This window comes from Ambystoma mexicanum, chromosome 3q (assembly GCF_040938575.1).
Source record: "Ambystoma mexicanum isolate Mex_15411 chromosome 3q, UKY_AmexF1_1, whole genome shotgun sequence".
NCBI classification, from domain to species: domain Eukaryota; kingdom Metazoa; phylum Chordata; class Amphibia; order Caudata; family Ambystomatidae; genus Ambystoma; species Ambystoma mexicanum.
Window position 1 is genome coordinate 585,785,100 of NC_090926.1, and position 19,580 is coordinate 585,804,679.

Genomic DNA, 19,580 nt, shown 5'->3' on the forward strand with positions numbered 1-19,580 from the left:
CAGACAGACTTCAGCAAGGAGATTTATTATCTCCCTTGCCGTTAGTTTCATTTGCTAGACAAATAGATGATGTGACAGAAAAGCTTTTTCCTGGAGCTCAACAGAAAGCTGCATTATGACAGTTCTGCTTTAACTGCCTTTCTTAAACCGCATGAGCTAAGAGTTGAAAAGGTGAAGTTACCCAAATCCAAGCTCCAACGATGCTCACTAGGAACAGAGGTCACACTGTGCCCAACCAGCTTCTGAAACAAAGATTAAAATTGTCCTTCTTACTGCTGCCATTTTGTCAGCAACATTATATAGACATATATATATATAGGCCTTATCTAGGGAGAAGGGTCACCCTGCAGTTTTTCGGATTTCGGGAGCCTGCCAGTGTGCTGAGAACTGGGTACTAGGAGAGGCCTGGGCAGAAATATAAAGACAGGAAGGTCTGAGCCAATAGAAAGGAAGTTGTTATCCTTGGCCTGTTTTTCCTTTTAATGTAACAGTGGTGCTTGCTTTGATGCATTTAGACTGGGTGTGACGCTATGGCTGAGAGCAGGAAATATGTGCTTTTAAAATAGTTTGCAGCTAACCCAAAATACTTTTTCATTGTTTTCACCCAAAATGACTATATATTATGTAATCTTTCTGCTGCTCAGACTGACGGCTTGTTATGACCTGATGGGCATAGTAGCAGCTTGCATGATACACACACATGCTTTGAGAAGATCATGATTGCATTAAACTACATTAAGTATTCTCTTATCAAGTGTTATTTATGTATGCAACAATTTAGAACTGTCATCTTAAACAAAGGGGGCTCAAGTTGACTCATGCTAGAGCACATTAGGCTGTATACAGATATATATATATTTTTTTATATATAATGTTGTTATAGTCAAAAAATTAATTTCAACCTTTCAACATACAATACAAAAATTAAAATAAAAACATTTCCTTTGTCATGATGATAACATCAGCTTTCTCTTTGCACAAACATTCATGCATATTATTATTACATCTATCTATACATTAAAACAATAGATTTATCTTTATACAAGTAAAGAGATATTAGATATTTTGATTTAGATATGCATTTGTCATAATTAGAATATATCACCAATTCAGTGTCATCAATATTTATCCCAATAGATTCAGACAGTTTGGCCATGATCAATCATTAGTGTTTGGTATGTTATTTTTGATCTCTCCGTTGTAGGCAGTTCAGATAGTTAGTCACTGCATATCTGAGGGAGAGCCTGTGTGTATGAAGTAGTTCAAACCATAACTGATCTTCGGTTAGATGTTTGTGTTCTTTAAAGTAGTGATGAAAATACTTTACTCTTTGTTGCAGAAGAACATCACATACAACTACTAGATGTTTGATTATTTCAGGCATTTTCTTGCAGAATCTACAATTGGTTTCCTCTTGCCGTATCATTTTCCGTTTACATAATATTTCCTTCGTTGGCCATATATTGAGTCTAGATCGTAAAAAGTCGGCACAATGTCTCGGAGAAGGTGCTAGTAGCAGGTAAGGCTCAGTTGTACCTTGTAGTTTTAAATTATATGAATTTTGTATACATTTTTGTAACTTCATACAACATGCCCGGGTTTGTATCCAATCAAAGGCCCATAATTTTTTTTTAGCATGTGTCGGGTTATCTGTTAGCAATTTTGACGTTATACCCGCATCGTGCAGAGTTTTTTGAACGATAGTACGCCATGAGGACATGAACCGATCTTGTGCTTTATCAAGATGATTTGCAATTGTTTTTAATAGACTATTGGAATTTTCAATAACCTTGCATTTTCTATATAGCATGCACATTTGCCATTTATATAATGCATACAAAGATGTAAGACCTAATTCATGCCTGAACATGCATATCGATTCTGACATTGGTAGTCCCAGGGCTTTTTCCAGTACATACTTTCTATTTTAGTCCAATAGGCATATATTTTGAATTGCTTTGTCTCAGAACCATACAAAATTGTGGCCACATATTTCTGCCTATAGTACAGAATTAATGGTGTGATTGAAAATTTGAAAAATGTTGACCTTATTATTCACATTTGCGATAAAGCTGTAATGTGTTTGGTCTTGAGGCAATCCTCATAGGATGAATCACCTATGTGATTATTTATGCAGATTCCTAAATAGATATAGGAATTAACAGTAAGTATATCTGTTTCTTGTATCTGCCATTGTGATATTTACCCTTTACATTTATGCTTATGAAGTTTGTTTCTGCATATGCATTTTACGCTCTAAAGATTTCCTTAGGCCACTTGGTGTTTTTGATATGAGTAACATATCATCAGCGTACAAAAGCCCACGAGCCGTTCGAATGGGAGTAGATAGTAAACCACCATTGCGTAGTCTTATTTGGATGGTGGTATCTGAATGTAATTGCACTATCCACTTTAATATATGCCACGGACATCCTTGATACATCAATTTTTTTAACAGTATTTTATGAGGGACCAGATCAAATGCTGACCTAAAGTCAACAAAAGCCACGTAAAGTGGTTCTTTGCGTTCGCTCTTTTGTTGTATAATTGCATTTATTGTGAAAAGGTTTATAGATGTACCTAAACCTTGTATAAAGCCCGTCTGATGGGGGTCTCTGAGTTGTCTATCATCCAACCATTTATTAAATTCAGCCAGTATCAACCTTGCAAACACCTTGCCAGGACAATCAAGAAGGGCAATCGGCCTGTAAGCTTTTGGACCAAACCGATCACCCTTCTTGAATATAGGCAATATAATTGACTTTTTCCAAGACAATGGAATTTGTCCCGCTGTCATGATGTTCATAAATATCGTGTACAAGATTTGTCCCCAGGCTTCGGGGTTGAACTTGAGCATGATGTCCGGATTTGCACTGACAGGTTTAGTAGGTGGGGCTCGAACGCTTGAAGCGCTCTGAATACTGCCAGATGCTCTAGCAGGTTGATGTGGTTCTTGGCCACTGAGGGAGACCAGAGACCCTGAGCTGTGTGGTGGAGATGGTGAGCTCCCCACCCCGTCAGACATGCATCGGTAGTGACTACTGCCTGTACTTCGGGATCGTAAAAGGGTTTCCCCTGTACGAGATTCTCTCTTGTCCACCAGTGAAGGCTTTGTACTAGTGTTGGCGAAACGACCACTAGATCGTCCCACTGACCACTTGCCTGAGACCACTGTTTCGCCAACCATTCCTGCATGGGACGCATGTGCAGGCGCGCGTGGGGGACCATGTAAATACATGACGCCATCATGCCCAGTAAAGGCATTGCTTTGCGTACCGTTATTTGTTGACCAGACTGATAATGCGGAATTTACAGTAGTATATTCCGAATTCTTTCTTCTGAAGGAAAGGTCAACCCCTCTTGAGCATCTAGGATTGCTCCTAGGAACTGTTTGGAGGTGCTTGGCACTAGGCTTGACTTTTTCTCGTTGATTGAGAAGCCTAACTCGTGGAGGAGGTCGATAGTCCTTTGAATGTTTGTCTTGCAAATTCCTGGGGTTTCCCCCGTTAGGAGCCAGTCGTCCAGATAAGGGTACACTGGGATTGCCCCCCTGCGTAGGTGTGCAGCCGCCACCGCCAGTACCTTGGTGAATACCCTTGGTGCTGAAGCTATCCCGAAGGGCAGTACCTTGAATTGGTAGTGTCGACTGTCCACCTTGAAGCGCAAGTACTTTCTGTGCGCTGGGAACATGGAAATATGAAAATAAGCATCTTTCATATCCAAGGTTGCCATGTAATCCCCCTTTTTTAGGAGGAGGATTACCTCTTGTAGCGTAGTCATACGAAACTTTTGGGGCTTGACATACTTGTTGGCAGGCCGTAAATCCAATACTGGGCGCATTTTCAAATCTTTCTTTGGCACAAGGAAGTAAGTTGAATAAATACCCTTGTTTACCTGGTGTCCCGGGACGAGTTCTATTGCGTCCTTTTCTAGCAGAATGGCGATCTCCTCGAGGAGAATCTTCTGATGTTCTAACGAGTGTACTCTTTGTCGTGGAGGATGGTTCCGGGGACGCTGCAGTAGTTCTATACAGTACCCTGTGGATACTGTTGACAGCACCCATCTGTCTGATGTGATCCCTTCCCAAGCCTGGGTGAAGTTGGAAGTGCGTCCCCCTACTGGGGTTGCGTGAGAAGGGACCCTAAACCGAGTGTCACTGCTTTGGTGGAGGTGTGCCGCCTCCCTTGCTGGGGCACCCTCTGCCTTTACCACAACCTCTCCTATTACCCCTGCCGTAGCCTTGGGTAGACTGTTGGCTGTTGTTCCACTGTGTACCCTACCCCTGGGAATAGTTAGATCCTCTCTGGGAATTTTTGGCCGCGTGGGCGACGAAAATTACTATTCCCTCTCTGGTTAGGGGGTTTATTGGTTAACTGGCCAAGGGACTTGAGTGTCTCGTATTCGTCCTTGGCATTCTTCAGTGCGTCTTCGACCGCCTTACCAAACAACAGATCGGCTTCCACCGGTTTGTCCAACAATGATGCCTGGGTTTCTGCCTTAAAACCAGACTGCCGTTACCACGCATGTCTCTTGATAACAGTGCTTTCTGCTATCAATCTGCCTGCGTTGTCCGCGGCGTCAAAGGTTGCTTTCAAAATGCAACCAGACACAGCTCTACCCTCTGCAGAAATCCGAGCTAACTGGCCCTTTAAAGGTTCAGGAGCAGAGGCTATGAGTGCCGCGACTTCTTCCCAATGATGGCAGTTGTAGCTGGCCAACAGGGTGGTGGAGTTTGCAATCCTTGCTTGATAGGCGGACGTTGAAGCTACTTTCCTGCCGAAAACATATAGTTTTTGCTCTCCTTGTCGGGAGGAGCTTCGGACGATGACAAGGGTGTTCCAGCCCTCTTACGAGTGTTAGTGACAACTAAGGAGTCTCGCTTCAGATGTCCTCTTATATAGAGAGGGTCAGACTGGGCTGCCCTGAAAAGTCTTTCAACCCTGGGATTGGCTGCTCTGGTGAGGTTCGGGTTCACCAGGGACGTGTCTATTCTTCGCTGAATGGACTTAAGGATAGGGATGGTCTGGGCAACAGGCCTCCTTTCTCCCACTAACTCCTCTGCGAAGTCCCTCTCCTCCTGGACACCGTGGGTGTCAATATGGAAATGTTCTGCTGCACGTGCGAGAACCTCGTTTAGGAGGGGTTGGTTATCGACAGGGGAGTCAGTAACCGGGGCTTCGTTTTCTACCGAGGAATCTACTCTGTATGTTTCCGGGTCTTCCTCTTCCTCTTCTTGGTCCTCATCATCCCCATAGTAGCCCGTCCCGGTTTGCTCTTCTACCATGACAAATTCTTGGTCCTCACCAAAGGAAGCCTCTCCTTGATACAGTGAGTATGGTCTTGAGTATGGTTGTACCTCAAAGGGGTCTGTAGACCTCATCGGTGTTTCAAACCGGGGCTTCTTACTCGGGGGATAGGATCATTAGAGCCTGAGGGTGTCGCCCCTTGTGGATCATACGAAAGGAAATGTTCTGGATTTTTATCGTAAAAATCAGCCAAAGAAGACATCCTTGACATGACCCTATCTATGTCTTCACTCGACCATTTTTTGGAACTGGGAATGACTCTCTCAGCAAGTCTCTGGGATTTATCGTGAGTAGATTTGCTGGTTTTAGACATATCAGCAGACCTGGTTTTGTCTGTCTGTTTAGGGGGAGTTGTGTGTTTCACAGGTGTGGAAGAGTGCAAAGGCTGCTTTTTCTGATGTTTTCCCCCCTCCCCGTGAGTGGAAAAGTGTTTTCCCTGTCCTTTTGTGGCTCCGGAGGTTTTTGACGCCTGCCGTTGAGGATCGGGGGTAGGGTCCCTGTCCTTCGAGCGTGGGGCCTCGCTGATTTTGACTGCGGGCTCCGACTCCTGGAGCGCGGCCTGGGGGTGGAAGTCGTCTTCGTCTTCCGACGATCGAACTTCTGTTAGCCTAGGGAGCGAGGCACTCTTGGCAAGAGTGGATGATTGCCTGGAGTCATTTGGCGATCTCGATCGAGAGCGCCCAGAGGACACCGAATCGGACCTTTCTGTTTGTGCCTCTTTCCGAGAACTCGACGTCGTCGAGTCTTGGTTGTACTTTGTGTGTTTAGTGTGTGAGGTGTGTGAAGTGCTTATGTCGCCAGGGGTCTTCCGCATAGCCACCCTGCCAGACGACCTTCCGAGGTCGGGGACTTGCGCTCGGCTGTCTTTCGACGCCGTAATGCCCTCGCCGTCCGAAAGTACGGCGTCGCTGCCGTCGCTGAAGGCGCCCTCTGCTGCCATGGCCGCCTGCCTGGCGTGGTGGGCCCACCGCTTCGTCGAACGGTCCTTAAGTGTCTTAGGTTTAAACCTACTACATGCTCTGCAGTTCGCTTCGGGGTGGTCCCTCGGCAAGCAGAGATTGCACGTAGCGTGCCTGTCGACCCAAGGGTATTTGCGATTGCACTTGGGGCAGAATTGAAACGGGGTACCCTCCATACGCACCTTGAGGCAGCGGGCTGTTAAGTGTAGGAAATGTATAAGGTGTACCTATATACCAAGAGTGTAGAGTATGTACAACCCCCCCACTCTCCCTACTTGCAGGGCCGAGGCCAGAGGCCTTCCAAGGCCTGGGCCGAGGCCAGAGGCCTTGCGAGGCCCAAATCCGTCGTGCAGCAGCCGACGGACGATTTCTTCTCCAGCCGGCGTCGAGTGTCGAAGTTCGACGTTGGGATGGGGAAGGATGTAAATAAATTAATATTTTAGCAAAAGTATGGCTAAGGCCAGGGGACTCCGCAAAATGCTTCCGACCAGTATGGCGGAAAAAAACAATCTGAGGATCCTAAACGCGTGAGGGATCTTGGGTACAGTGGACGTCACACTAGGGATAGTATTACTGGCACGCCCTGTGTCGACGCCCATTTTCGAGTTTCGAAAAACAAACTGTAATACTCCGCAGCTTCCACTAGATGTCGGCCTATGCACAGCATGTGATCTAAGCAGATTCCACAAGCCTCAGAAATATTATTATAGTGGGACTGCCATGCAGACTCGGCAATAGGATTTATTTGATGTAACAATTGGTTCTGTCGAAGGTGAGTGTTAAGAAGGGCCCATATTCCTCCTGATGATTTTGTCAGGATTTGCCTCAACATGGCTTCACCATCATTCTGGCATTGGAGGCAGCGTCGTGATTTGTGCCCATTTTTATATCCTTGCATTAATTGTCTAACTATTGGCTGTTTAATATGCAAGGGTATATGTTTCTATTCACATATTGTCACGGTCCATACCCCCAAACTTCAGGTGCAGACCAACATGCCCAGGGCTTTGGGTTGCACGGGGGCCTTAAAGGCCCCAAAGGGTCTCACAGGGGCCTCCTGTACCCGGTCCTGGCGCCGTTGGCACCAGGCTCATACTGCCATCACCAACATGACAAGTTTCAAACCCAGTGAAGCACATGTAAACCAATCTGAAGCAGGTTGAAGGGACTACTTGCCTAAGGAACTATTTGCTTGGGTGTGGTTGCTGGGACTACTTTACCTAAGGACTACTTTCTGAAGACTATATAAGTCATGCCCTTTGTACAGAACACGCTTCGCGTTATTCTGCACTCCTGCAGCGTAACGCTCACCGTGTCTGCAAACTCCAAGCCAGTCTTCAGCTATGCTCGTCCAGTTGTCTCGAGCTACCTGCAATGAAGAAAGAGAGAAAAGAGAGCAGAACAAGACACTTACCTGATTTTCCATCTCTGTATTCCTGGAGTCTCTGTTACTGCCGACCTGAAAGGGAGAGGCACCAGGTTAGTTGTGCAAACCACGCAAGCTACATCGCTATTCAGCGCAACGCTAATACTTACCAGAAGCCTGCTCAGTCCAGCGGTCCATCGGAGCACCGTCACGCGATCGCCGCCCATCATCCAATCGCCGCTCCGGAGCTGCCACATCTGTAGAAACATAAAAGAAGACATCAAGTTAGCCGCACAGTGGGGAAAGCCTCATTTAGACTTAAAATCTCGCGCAACACTGCGACTCACTCGGAGACAGCAATTCTTCGCGGACCCGCAATACAACTTCACGCAAACTCTGTTCTGGAGATTCCACACCTGCAGAAGGCAAAGAACAGCAGGTTAGTTGTGCAGAGAACAAAACCGTGGGGAAAGACTTTTGCATAGCGCTGGCGCAAAAAAAACGTACCTTTGGAAGCCAGCTACCATTCCTGAAAAGAACCTCGCTCCATATTAAGAACGAGGGGAAACCTGTAGGAAGGGGCACAGGAGTGGACTTACAAATTGAACTCTTAAGCAATCCATACCATTGGAAAAAGACTTACATATTGAGTCGCAGTTGTTTGGAATTCTGCAGTGAGTGAAGTAACTAGATCCTAGAACTACTACGCACCCCTGCATAGAGACGCAGTACGGAGAGCCGGCCATTCACAATACAAAGGTGAGACATAGCAGAGGGGTGCAAGAGGGGGTCACGGCAAGCGGGAGTTCCCCTCGTCCTTATGGTTGGGTAACATTTGATTTAACATTTTTAGGCAAACCTGCTTTCGTGACGAAGTCAGAGGGGGGCACAAGGAACCACTAATCACCAGAACGTCCAGCTCCGTTCGGCGCCCCCGTGGAGATCAGGTGAGGGTAACACAAATATTTTTGCGCAGGCTAGCCTTTCTTTCTTTGACCGCTTTGTCAAATGCATGTTGATGATAACTTATGATTTGCTTTCCCTTATGCCCATTTATTTTATAAACCTGCATAGCCTGGACATAATTCATGGCCCTTTCGTCATTAGAAATTTCTATTTGTTGTCGTAGTGTTGCATTATATTCATAAAGTTTGTTTTTTGACCATCTCATGTGATTGTTTGCACTGTTCACTAATAAACCGGCCATGTTGTCATTTATTTCATGCTCGTCTTTGGGACTGGACCACCTCCAACTCATACGTATTTGGTAGTGGTCACTCAAGATAGATGGTTTGGTATTCCATGTAACAATTTTATTCACAAGCGCAGCATCAGCATACATATAATCTAGTATTGCATGTTGATCACCCCTTTGCCATGTTGTGTGAGGGGTGCTTTGGACCTGAAATGCATCATTTATCATGATAAATCCTCTCTCTGACATAATTTTAATCCATCTGTATTCTTCCATGGGTCTATTTTCATTAGTGCTTGGTAGTATGTGCAAATTTAGATCACCCATAATCAGGGTTTGGCACACACTATGATCTAATAACAGCTCATCTAAGATGTGGTTTAGTTCTTTGAAAAATTCATCAACAGATAACTGTTTTCTGCTCCAGTAAATATTTACAATTGCTATAACATCATGATTTCTGTGAGCTTTTGTCACTTGAAAATAGGGAGAATGAGTCTGATGAGCTGTGACTTGAAAGTGCTTATCTTTTTTAAAAGCTGTGAACAGACCGGCCATCGGACGCCCCTGTTTAGTTTGTATGGCGGGGACTGTAAAAATGTTGTATAGATCCCATATAGGTGAAGCTTTAAGCCAGGTCTCCTGGAACACTATTATGTCATATTCATGTAACATGTTATTTTTTGTATTAATGAAATGACGATGCCCTCACGTTTTCCAGGATATTAGGCTTAATAATTCATGAGGCTTCCCCTGTTACGAGTTTCCCCGGCCACTTTGTGCATGGCAATGCATAGGGTGGCTATTTCCAATCTGCTTGTCTGGGGGTTGTCCATATATGCACGCTCTAGGTGTATTTTGTGCTATCTTTGAATCTTGGCTTGTTGTTATGTCTTGACTTAGAACAAAACCTAAGTTATACAATGTAGTTCTCGTTTGCCATAATGTATTTAGCACAATTCCCGATTGAATGCACATCCTTGCCATGTCTAGTTTTTTCTCATGCAAAAACTCCACCAGGCCAATGTTAGCCGAAGATAAATCTGAACAGCTGGAATTTCAGCACATATATTTAGAATACTTGTTCAATTTAAATCGAAACTCTGATGCGGATATGGTCTGCATTTCATTATCAGGCAATGCTTATTTCAATACCAATCCCTTTTGACGGTCATGACTGGACCTTTAGCTTGGTCGTGATTAGATATAGCAGAAGAGATTTGAGTTGCCTCTGGACTATTCTCTTCTGATTCAAGGTTGTTATGATGACCCTGCGAGAGGCTATTTGGCAGATCTCTGCTCCCTATGCCCGGACCATTCAACAATGGGTCTATATTAGGAGGTATATGATGCATCCGAGGTTGGGTCCCTATTTCGACATTGTTAGATGTATTTATTTTGGAGTTGCATACATCTAGATTCATTGTTTTGTACTGCTCTATAGATGTTCTGATTTCATCCCTCAATTCAATATTGTATTGAGATATGCATGGGATCTGTGATACCTGTTTGGCCAGATTGCCTTGCATCTATTGCTTGTACCTTGTTCGCCTCCAGTAAGATCCTAGGTTGTGGAAATAAGCCACTATCTGGGACGCTGGCCCAAGGTTTGGATAAGGCAGCCAATTCGTCCAATGGTTTATAGGGGGCTGGTTGGATAGGAATGATCACTTCCCTAGTGTTATTTGTAGATGTTTTTGCTGCATGCACTTGTGGGGCTATTCTTATAAATTTCCTTGGTAGATTAAACTTTCTCTTTTTGCCTTTTATGCTTTTAGCTTGCAGTGTTATGGTTTTTCTCGTAACAGGGCCTTGTAATGTATCTTTCTGTGTATTATGGGCACTCACAAATATGTTTTGTGATTTTATAGCTGTGTCCTCATTCATTGCCCCATCGGTGTTATGCCTAATAGGAGGAAAACCTGTGTCACCCTTCTGCTTTTCCCCACTCTCAATTTGCAGTGTATCCACCTCGTGGCTATTCACATTTTTCCCCCCACTCAGGTACAGCCAAATTCTTTTTGTTCTTTGTATCTATAAGTTTTGATATATCCAGATTTATGGGGCCTTCCTAGTGTATCTCAATTTGGATACCTACATGACCGCCATCTGCGCTGGATTGTTTGACACCACTCTTTGTACTTTGTGTATTCAACAATGCATTGATGAGCTTCTGTACTTGTCCCATATCGGATTGATTTGTCAATTCCGTTGATAGGGTGCTCAATAAATCATTTTGCTTGTTAACTTTTTCGCTCAAGGTTTCATACAATTTTGCTAGTGAGAATAAAGCTGTATTCATAACACCCAGTGTGTTATTTAAGTGTGGCGCCTCTGAAAATGAACTTCGATTGGTCAATGTGGTATGGTCCATGTGAACCTGATTAGGAGGAGGATATTCTGTATTTGTTTCATTAAATGAGATTCTTCTTGGGGTAGGGGCTACAAAATATAGAGATGTGTTGGATTCCCCTCAGAAAGATTTATCAAATAGGGCTGGAGAGCAAGATAAATCAGGCTCTCCAGCTTTTACAACTTTACTTCCCTCATGTGTGAGTGACTTAATGGGCGAAGCATTTGAATTTGGATCAAATTCAAATTGTATGAGGTCACCTGTGTTTGAACATATATATTGTACTTCTTGCGATTCACTTATCTGAGGGTTGCTTGTGTTCATGAAGCATATCGCTTCCTCATCAACTTTGCCAGTTATTGTCATTTTGTCATATGCTTCTCTAAGTACGTGCTGTGCCTGTACAGAACATATGGCTGGTGATTTCAAAACCAGACTAGAAGCAGTGACATTCTTTGTTATGCCCAGATGGGATGGACATAAATCTCCGGATATACAGACTGATTCTAACGTCATATCTGTGACTCCGCCCTGACACTGTGTTATTTCATTATTAGTAAACAATGATTTATCGGGCATTATATTAACATCGTTATTGATTTGACATGCATCTGTCTTGGCATTTGACTCCAGTACATGGTTTGAGCCTTTTTCAATCATTGAGGCATCAATTGTTTGCTTTTCCTCATTGGGATAAAATGCTCGGATATCCGTAGATAAAGAGAGGCTACGCTGTAATTTAGACTGTTTTTTTCCCTAGTTAACATAGTCAACATAGACTTTCTTTTGCTATACATATCGTTTGCATTATTTATATCGGGGTATAATTTCGGCATGCCCGTCGTTAGTTTAAACATTACAACTGGTTGCTTATGTCAGACACAAAAAGATGAATAGATTAGTTGTTAAACTTAAATCAAATACGGTGAAATAAATGATTTTTTTTTTAGCTCAATGCTTTGCAGATGTTATGATCGCGAGTACCGGCTATAGATATTAAATGTACACTGTATCTAGAGCCAGGGGTCAGATTAAATGGAAATACTACTTGCCTTGTCACGTGGGCCTCTACTGCACAAATTAAAATCCTGTTTGTAAAAAACAAGAAACACAAAATCCAGCTCCCCACTCCACGCTATATCGCTAGACAGCGAGACAGCTCCCACACTTAGTGACCACACTTGAGCAGTCGCGCACGTGCATTCGCACGAGTCCAGTGACTATAACTATTTCCTGCAGAGGAGGCGGGGCAGGAAACTCTAGGTTAAGAAAAAAAAACAAATAACGGATCAATGCCGTGTCCCTTGAATGAGTTCAAAATACTGTTGTGGATTTCAAAAGTCACCACCTGCCGGCATCAGCCAATCCGCAGCCAAGTCCACAAACAGCAGTTGTCAGCTGATCACAGCACGGGAAAAGCCTCGCCTCGCACAACTCGAGCAACAAAACCAGCAGGTAGAGCGAGACAGCTCCCACACTTAGCGACCACACTTGAGCAGATATGTAAAGTGCTACCAGAGGTGCATGGTTTGCTTTAGTTATGAATGCACGACAACTGATTTGGCGGAGCAGCGGTTCAGAGCTCCCCGTTCATTATGTGTTGTGAAGGCTGCTTCATTTGGATACTTAGGAACCGTAGATGGATTTCCGAGAAAACATTTTCACCGTGATTTAAACACATGTAAACAATAACTGGAACACGGACATGGTTTTCGATAGTCATTGATACCAGAAGATGGGCACAGTGTTGGTTCACCATTTTCCACAACATGCAAGCCTATACATTTGAATCCACGCTCTGATGAAGACATATGAGGATGTGACCCACTGATCACCACTGTACATCAACATTGCGTTAACACTGTCTAAATTACCATTTGGGATTCATTCACTGCTGATATTTTTGGAACACGTGTCAGCAGCTCTTTAGGTGACAAATAACAACAGTGGCATCCACTACATGGACACCATTAAGGTTATTTAAGGTGCATTATATATGCATGACCAATGGGAATGCATGTACAACTGATGCCTTTAAACTATCAGGTGTCCAATGCCAGTTTCAGGCACATAGATGTCCTCAACCTTTGAATGACAGTGATGATGGGGTTTTTTGTATGACATATTCATTCTGTGTTGTGGCAATACATGTGATACATGTTCTGATTTTTGCATGATTAAAAATGTGCACCATCCACACCAGGTCGTATTTCATATAATTATTTGTTAAAGGGCAAACTGTGAGTTGTGGTGTCTTTTGAATTAGTTATGAACAAAGACTGATGATCAAGAGCCATAAATCACAGCGCTATTTCTGGGATTGATACATGTTACTCTTGTTCTCTCCTATCCAAGAATAGGACATCACGTCACCTCTGCTTAAATTATAATTGTTCTGTACTTATTTTACTCACTCTGCACATATTCTTTCTAGCACAAGGTGCCTCTTAGGAGTCGAAGGAGTGCTCTTCAAACTAGTAAACCAATTTAAATCAAACTCTTCAAGGTACCCATGCAGTGGGAGAGATGGCTCTCTCTATCCTGAAGAGGACTTGCAGCTATATAGGATGCTACATCTTCTTTGCAGCAGGAGCTATATTATGCTCTGCCCGCTAGGGGTGAGGCATGAAACGGTGTTTCGAGAGTTTTTGTGCAGTGGATGGGTGTTATACTCTGACCACTAGAGGTGATAAGTGGAGCTGCAGTGATAATGGTTACCACAACTCTAGCAGCGGGGAAACTGGTTATATTTGTCACCTGTTTATCTCATATAAAACTTCAGCTATATATGTATCTCAAAGCCCCACTCCACCTGCAGGTGAGCAGCTTTATACTCTGCATCCAGAGAAGAAATGTAATATACAATGATGATTGCTATATACAGCATACACATATGCCAGTGTTTGGATAATAGTGATAGCATGAAAGTGTCTTATTTGGCCATCGAGGAAAATCCATCTGAGAAGATGTGTACAGGTCTTTCTGATTTGCAGGGTAAGACCCAAGATCAGGTGTTAGTAGATATGATCAGTTTCCAAAATCAGATGTTAAAAAAAGACGCACCAGTTTTCATTGTTGATTTGATCCCCGAAACCAGGAGTGTCGATGACGGTAAGTTTCATCTTTACACCACCCTCCTCGATGACTGCAAGAGAGAAGCAGGAGACTGACACGGACTGATCTACTAAAATGGCCCTTTACTAGCCCCAGGATAGTGAAAATCAATGGCTGCAGAAGTAAATTACTTTCAATCTTAAAACATTTTCTTGCAGTAAGCAATATTATGATCTATGCTAGGTCTATGGATGTTACTGTGGGTGTGGTGGCAATGGTAAAAACAAGTGGTATTTTAAATATCACTCATATTTAAAATAGCACCTTAATTTGAGGTGGTATGCCATGGGATATTTATGAAATAGAAGACATAGAAAGCACCGAAAATGTTATCACTATTATAAAAACCACCTTGCTATGAGTTGATATCGCATGAGACATCTGTGATATGGGGACGCAGAAAATATTTCACTGGGTAAATATTTTTCAGCGTACGTAGTACTTTCTTTTTCCCCCATGCCGTAGGCATCCCATACAATAACATGATGGTACTTATAATAGTGATACATTAAAGGTATATATATACCTCTTCAGTTCCCCAATGTCATAAATATCTCATAGGATTTCATCTCAAAATAAGGTGGTTCACAACCACAGCAGCGATGATTAAATAGGCTTATGGTGCACAAAATGTAGTGAGTACACGGTAGTGTACTGAAGTGACACCCACTAGCTAATTTACTTAATTGATTAATCTTTTATAACATGCTTAATACAGGAGACCAGTCTCTAAGCGCATGACCAGGATTCGTACCTGTGTTGCTCTGTGCTGCCTTGCTTCCAAGACAAATGGGTTGCCCCTGAGCTATCCTCCCAGCCGGAACTATCCTCTAGGATCCTCTACTTGATCTTCACACTCTAGAATGCTTGCCTGATAGCAACCAATCCAATAAAAGGAAACTCTTGACTTAGGTCAGCTGACATTCCCCTCGCAGCCCTATTAATCCCCCTACTCCACTGCATATCTATAGCGTGGCTTAACTCTATTCCTCATTCAACCCCCCCCTGTCTGAGTTAAGGTGATGCATAGGTCCTCTTGAAACCCCCCTGGCCCCTACTTCATGACCCTGCTCACACTCACCGTGGCTGATGGCCTTGATTTCCACGGTTTTGGGGATCTTATCCTCCCGGCTCCAGCCTGAAGACTTCCGGCTCACCTGAGACTTGAAAAGGGTGTTCACGAGGGTGGATTTACCCAGCCCACTCTGTCCTGGTAGGATTGAGAGAGAGACAGAAATGGAGATGGGGGGCAGGGTTGGGGATGAGAGTGGGCGAGAGAGGGATGGATAGCTTAGAGAATGGAAAGTGAGAGTAGTGCCTTGCTTCTCACATTGCCTCCCCTTCAATTCCTTGACATTTGCCCCCCACTTACATCCCCCAAACCATACTCCCTCCACTTGCTCCCTCTACTGGAGTAGTCTCAACTCACTCCCAGACACGAGTCATCTGCACACCTACTCACACGCCGAACACTACACCCCCCCCACATCCTCACCATTTTGCAGTAGCCCCTTGCAACACACTCCGTAAAGGACATATGTCTTCTTTGTACTCCCTGCGTTATCTCCCCAAATGTTCACACTTCGTATCCCCACTATCTCATCCCCTTAAACACACCCTAATATCTCACATGCCCTATCATATAGACCCACTTACTCACACTCTGTATAATACACACTTAACCTTCCCACAGTAAACTCCCCCTCTTACCCTCTCCCTCTATATTAGCCCTTACTACCTCTCTCCTTTTACAGTATGCTCCTCCACAGTTTTCTCCTATTACCCCAGTTGCTTTACAAAAGGACCCACACTTGCATCCTGCAATATTCTCCACAGTTCAGCACATACCTACAGTGGGCTTCTCTCTCTCTCCCTACCCACTCGTCCTCACTCCCCCAATAGTAGTCCCCTCACTTTCTTCACTTTAGCATACTGAGTTTATAACACTCCGTATGGATGTTGCACGTCCTACCAATATCATACAGAGTTTCCACAGTTGCTTAGCCTCCCCATAGTTGGTTCTTCCACTTTTCTTTCACTCTACAAGTCCATTCCCACTATTTCCACTCCTATTACGATATCTTCCCACTTCCTAAACTTGTGCGTTAACCCAATCACTACCTCACCCCCTATAGCAGTGCCACTATTTCCCACTACCTCTACAGTAGGGTCATCACTTCATAAATCCTGCTAAACTATGCTGTATCCGGCCCCAGCACCCCCACAATAACCTCAGCTTCATCATTGCACTCCAGCAGCCTCACCGCTTCCTCACTGTTCTTACATTAGCCCCACACGTTATCACTTTCCTACCCTACATCAGGACCCACCTATTCCTTACTCCACAACCCTTCTTTCATCCAAGACTAATCATTTGAGAACCCTTGAGTTGGGTAAAAATAGTGCTGTTATTTAGACCTTTTGATATTTTATTGGCAGATCTTACATAGTGCATCTGCAAAGGCCTTGAGATGCTGGAGCCATGAGATGGGTCTGGGCAATATGATTTAAAGTGAATAAAAAGCTATTATTTAGGACTATACTTTTGCAGAGGGATTTGCAGAGGAGAACTAACTAATTCTATAAAATAACAGTGTTGCCAGTTCTTTTGACAAGTAAAGACTTATTTCCGGTGTTAGGATGCTCCTTTCACACTTATAAATTTCGACAGGTGTAATGCACAATTATTTTTCTTGTTTCTACATTAGAGTCAGGTTAGGGTGGGTAGTTATGCAGAGTTCAGACAGGTGTACAGCATTCACGTTTTATAATGCTAAGTATGGGATGTGGCCAGATTGGAGCACAAGGAGGTCCTGGTTATGAGTTATGGTGTCTTTTATGACACAGTGGTGACTGCGGAGCTATGAGAGGTGTGTACATTCACATGAACAGCTATGACGGGCTTCTGCAATTTTCAATGAGTGGGCTAAGGAGTATTAATGGTGCTATGGATGCACACTATTTTATACAAGGTGCCAGGGGTGTGGTGTTTTTTACAATTTCCAAATTGTTGTAAACAGTATTTTTTGTCATTTTTATTTACTGTGTCCTCCCTTGCTACCCCTGCAATCACCCTCGCTACACATACAAAAACAAAATAGATTTTTTAATGAAGCTCATGGAGTAGAGGGGGCCTCGCCACACCAGGTTTGGGGGTGTCCTGGCGCAGTCTTCACCCATCAGGGTTAAGGCCGGACTAGGGCTTGCAGCGCGAGAAGGAAGCGCTCAGTAGGGTTTGGAGCTGACTGTGACATGTGGCATGTGTCACATTCCAGGTTCAGCTCCAACCCCTTCTCCTCCAGCTTCTTCGTGGCTCATATACAGGAACCAGGAAGCTCTGCAAGCTTCCTGGTTCCTGTTTCTGAGCAGGACATAGGAGCAGAGGGTGGCCTGGAGTGACCGACCGAAGCTGGAAAAACAGGTAAGAAGGATTTTTAACAATAAATGTGATGTGTATTTTGCATGTGTAAAGTGCATGTCAGATGTATGCAAGTGCATTGGGTCAGTGACTGGTGGGTGAATGAGATGAAATGTGATAGTGTGTTTCAATGTCTGGATCGGTATGTGTCTGTGTCGAGAATGCAGTGAGTGGACGTGAGAGAAGGTGTATGGGTCAGTGTGTGGTGGGTGAATGAGTAGGAATGTGAAAGTGTGTGTTTGAATGTTCTGGGTTGGTGTATGCGTTCCTGTGTGGAGAATGCAGTACAAGTGGGCGTGAGAGGTTTGTGGGTGAGTCAATGGTGGGTGAGTAGGAATGTGACTGTGTTTGTGTAATTGTTCTGGGTGGGTGCCAGTGTAAGTGTATGTGAGGGAAGGTATATGGGTGAGTGATTGGAGGGTGAATGGTTATGGGTGGGATTGTGTGTGTGAATGTTCTGGGTTGGTGCATGCCTGTGTGGTGACTGCAGTGTTTAGGAATGTGAGAGGAGATGTATGGGTGGATGAAAGGGGGTGCCTGCGTGTGTAAGGCCTTGGGAGATTGGGGATCGCTAGAGCATTTTGACACATCCTTTATTGACTGCCCACGTTTTTCTGGTATTTTCGGGAAAAGCTAAGTTCATGTGTGTCATTACCTGGCTAGACTGGCATTTTGGTACAGCCAATCAAACCATTGCTTACTGTGTATTACTCAGCATCTTTGATAAAGCAAGCATGATAAATAGTATTATCTTGCTAGACTGACGATTTGGTGTAGCAGCCTTTATATTTGTTACTGTAGCATGACTTTTATTAACAGAGCATCTATGATGAAGCAAAGATGGTAAGTGTTCTTATGGGTCTAAACTGGTTTACATTGGAACCAGTTTGGACATGTTTTTTTATTGTAACATGTCACTTTTAAAGGCCCAATCAACAGGAGTATTTTCTTATATAAGAGTACTGGCATATATTGGCAGAGCCAGCTTTGTGCCTAGTGCCAGGAATGATACTATAAAAAACATCTCAAAGCAAACATGAGTATGTTCTTATATGGGAATACTAGCATATGTTGGTGGAGCCAGCATGGAAATGTATAGACAAAGCCAGCATGAAAATGTTTTTCATACTGGCATATATTGAAGGGACCGGCATGACAATGCATTCGGAAACACGCTTGTGCACGTTTGGTGGCTTGCATCTATTGTACTTTTTTTCCATGAGTTACTCTACACCCTGCAAAACCGATTGCAAATTGGCTGGGCTTCTACCCAAATTTTCACAGAAAGTGTGCTGTGTATTGCACCCTTTTAACCCATTACTCAAAACATTTTCTCATGGAAGGGGAAGGAATCCCACTGAACCCCCATCTCCCCAACCCGTTTTCCTTAGTTCGGGCCCCCTCGCTATGCTCGGTCGCAATCGCATATTTGTGGCAAATATTGACACCCTCCAATAAAACAACTCACCAGCCACCACTGACACTGACGAGGACCCTGCTCTGGTGCAACACTGTCTACGAAAATAAGCATTGGACACAGAGTCTAAGAAGTGAAAGAGTCATGGAGTGACCTACCCCTGCCCACTCAGACTCCTTCTTGGAAAGGGCTTTGTGGAAGCTTCATTCATAGACCGGCCATTGAATAGCACACCTCCCACATAAAGCTCTGAATATCGTAGATGCATTGAGTCCCACACATGAGGGAAGTGCATCCCCCCCACACCTCAGCCAGTTAAAAAAGATTGAAGAGTCATGTATCAAAGCCTAGGACATTAAGGTGGTATGTTGGGCTCTGGGTTGGGGGGGACAACATGTTCTTGCTTGTCACATAACGTATAGATACATGCACACAGAGACAAATGGCCTCAG

At 43.9% G+C, this 19,580-nt stretch overlaps 1 protein-coding gene across 2 annotated transcripts in view; it reads right to left on the reverse strand.

Annotated features, from left to right (window-relative positions):
• SEPTIN3 (septin 3) overlaps positions 1 to 19,580 on the reverse strand; it is a 133,205-nt gene that overhangs the window by 91,442 nt on the left and 22,183 nt on the right. For both annotated transcript variants that reach the window (XM_069654393.1, XM_069654392.1), the window contains exons 3-4: positions 15,375 to 15,503; positions 14,243 to 14,324 (exon numbers count right to left, since the gene is read on the reverse strand). In XM_069654393.1, the coding sequence (XP_069510494.1) occupies positions 14,243 to 14,324; positions 15,375 to 15,503 (211 nt within the window). The remainder of the gene's footprint in view (positions 1 to 14,242; positions 14,325 to 15,374; positions 15,504 to 19,580) is intronic.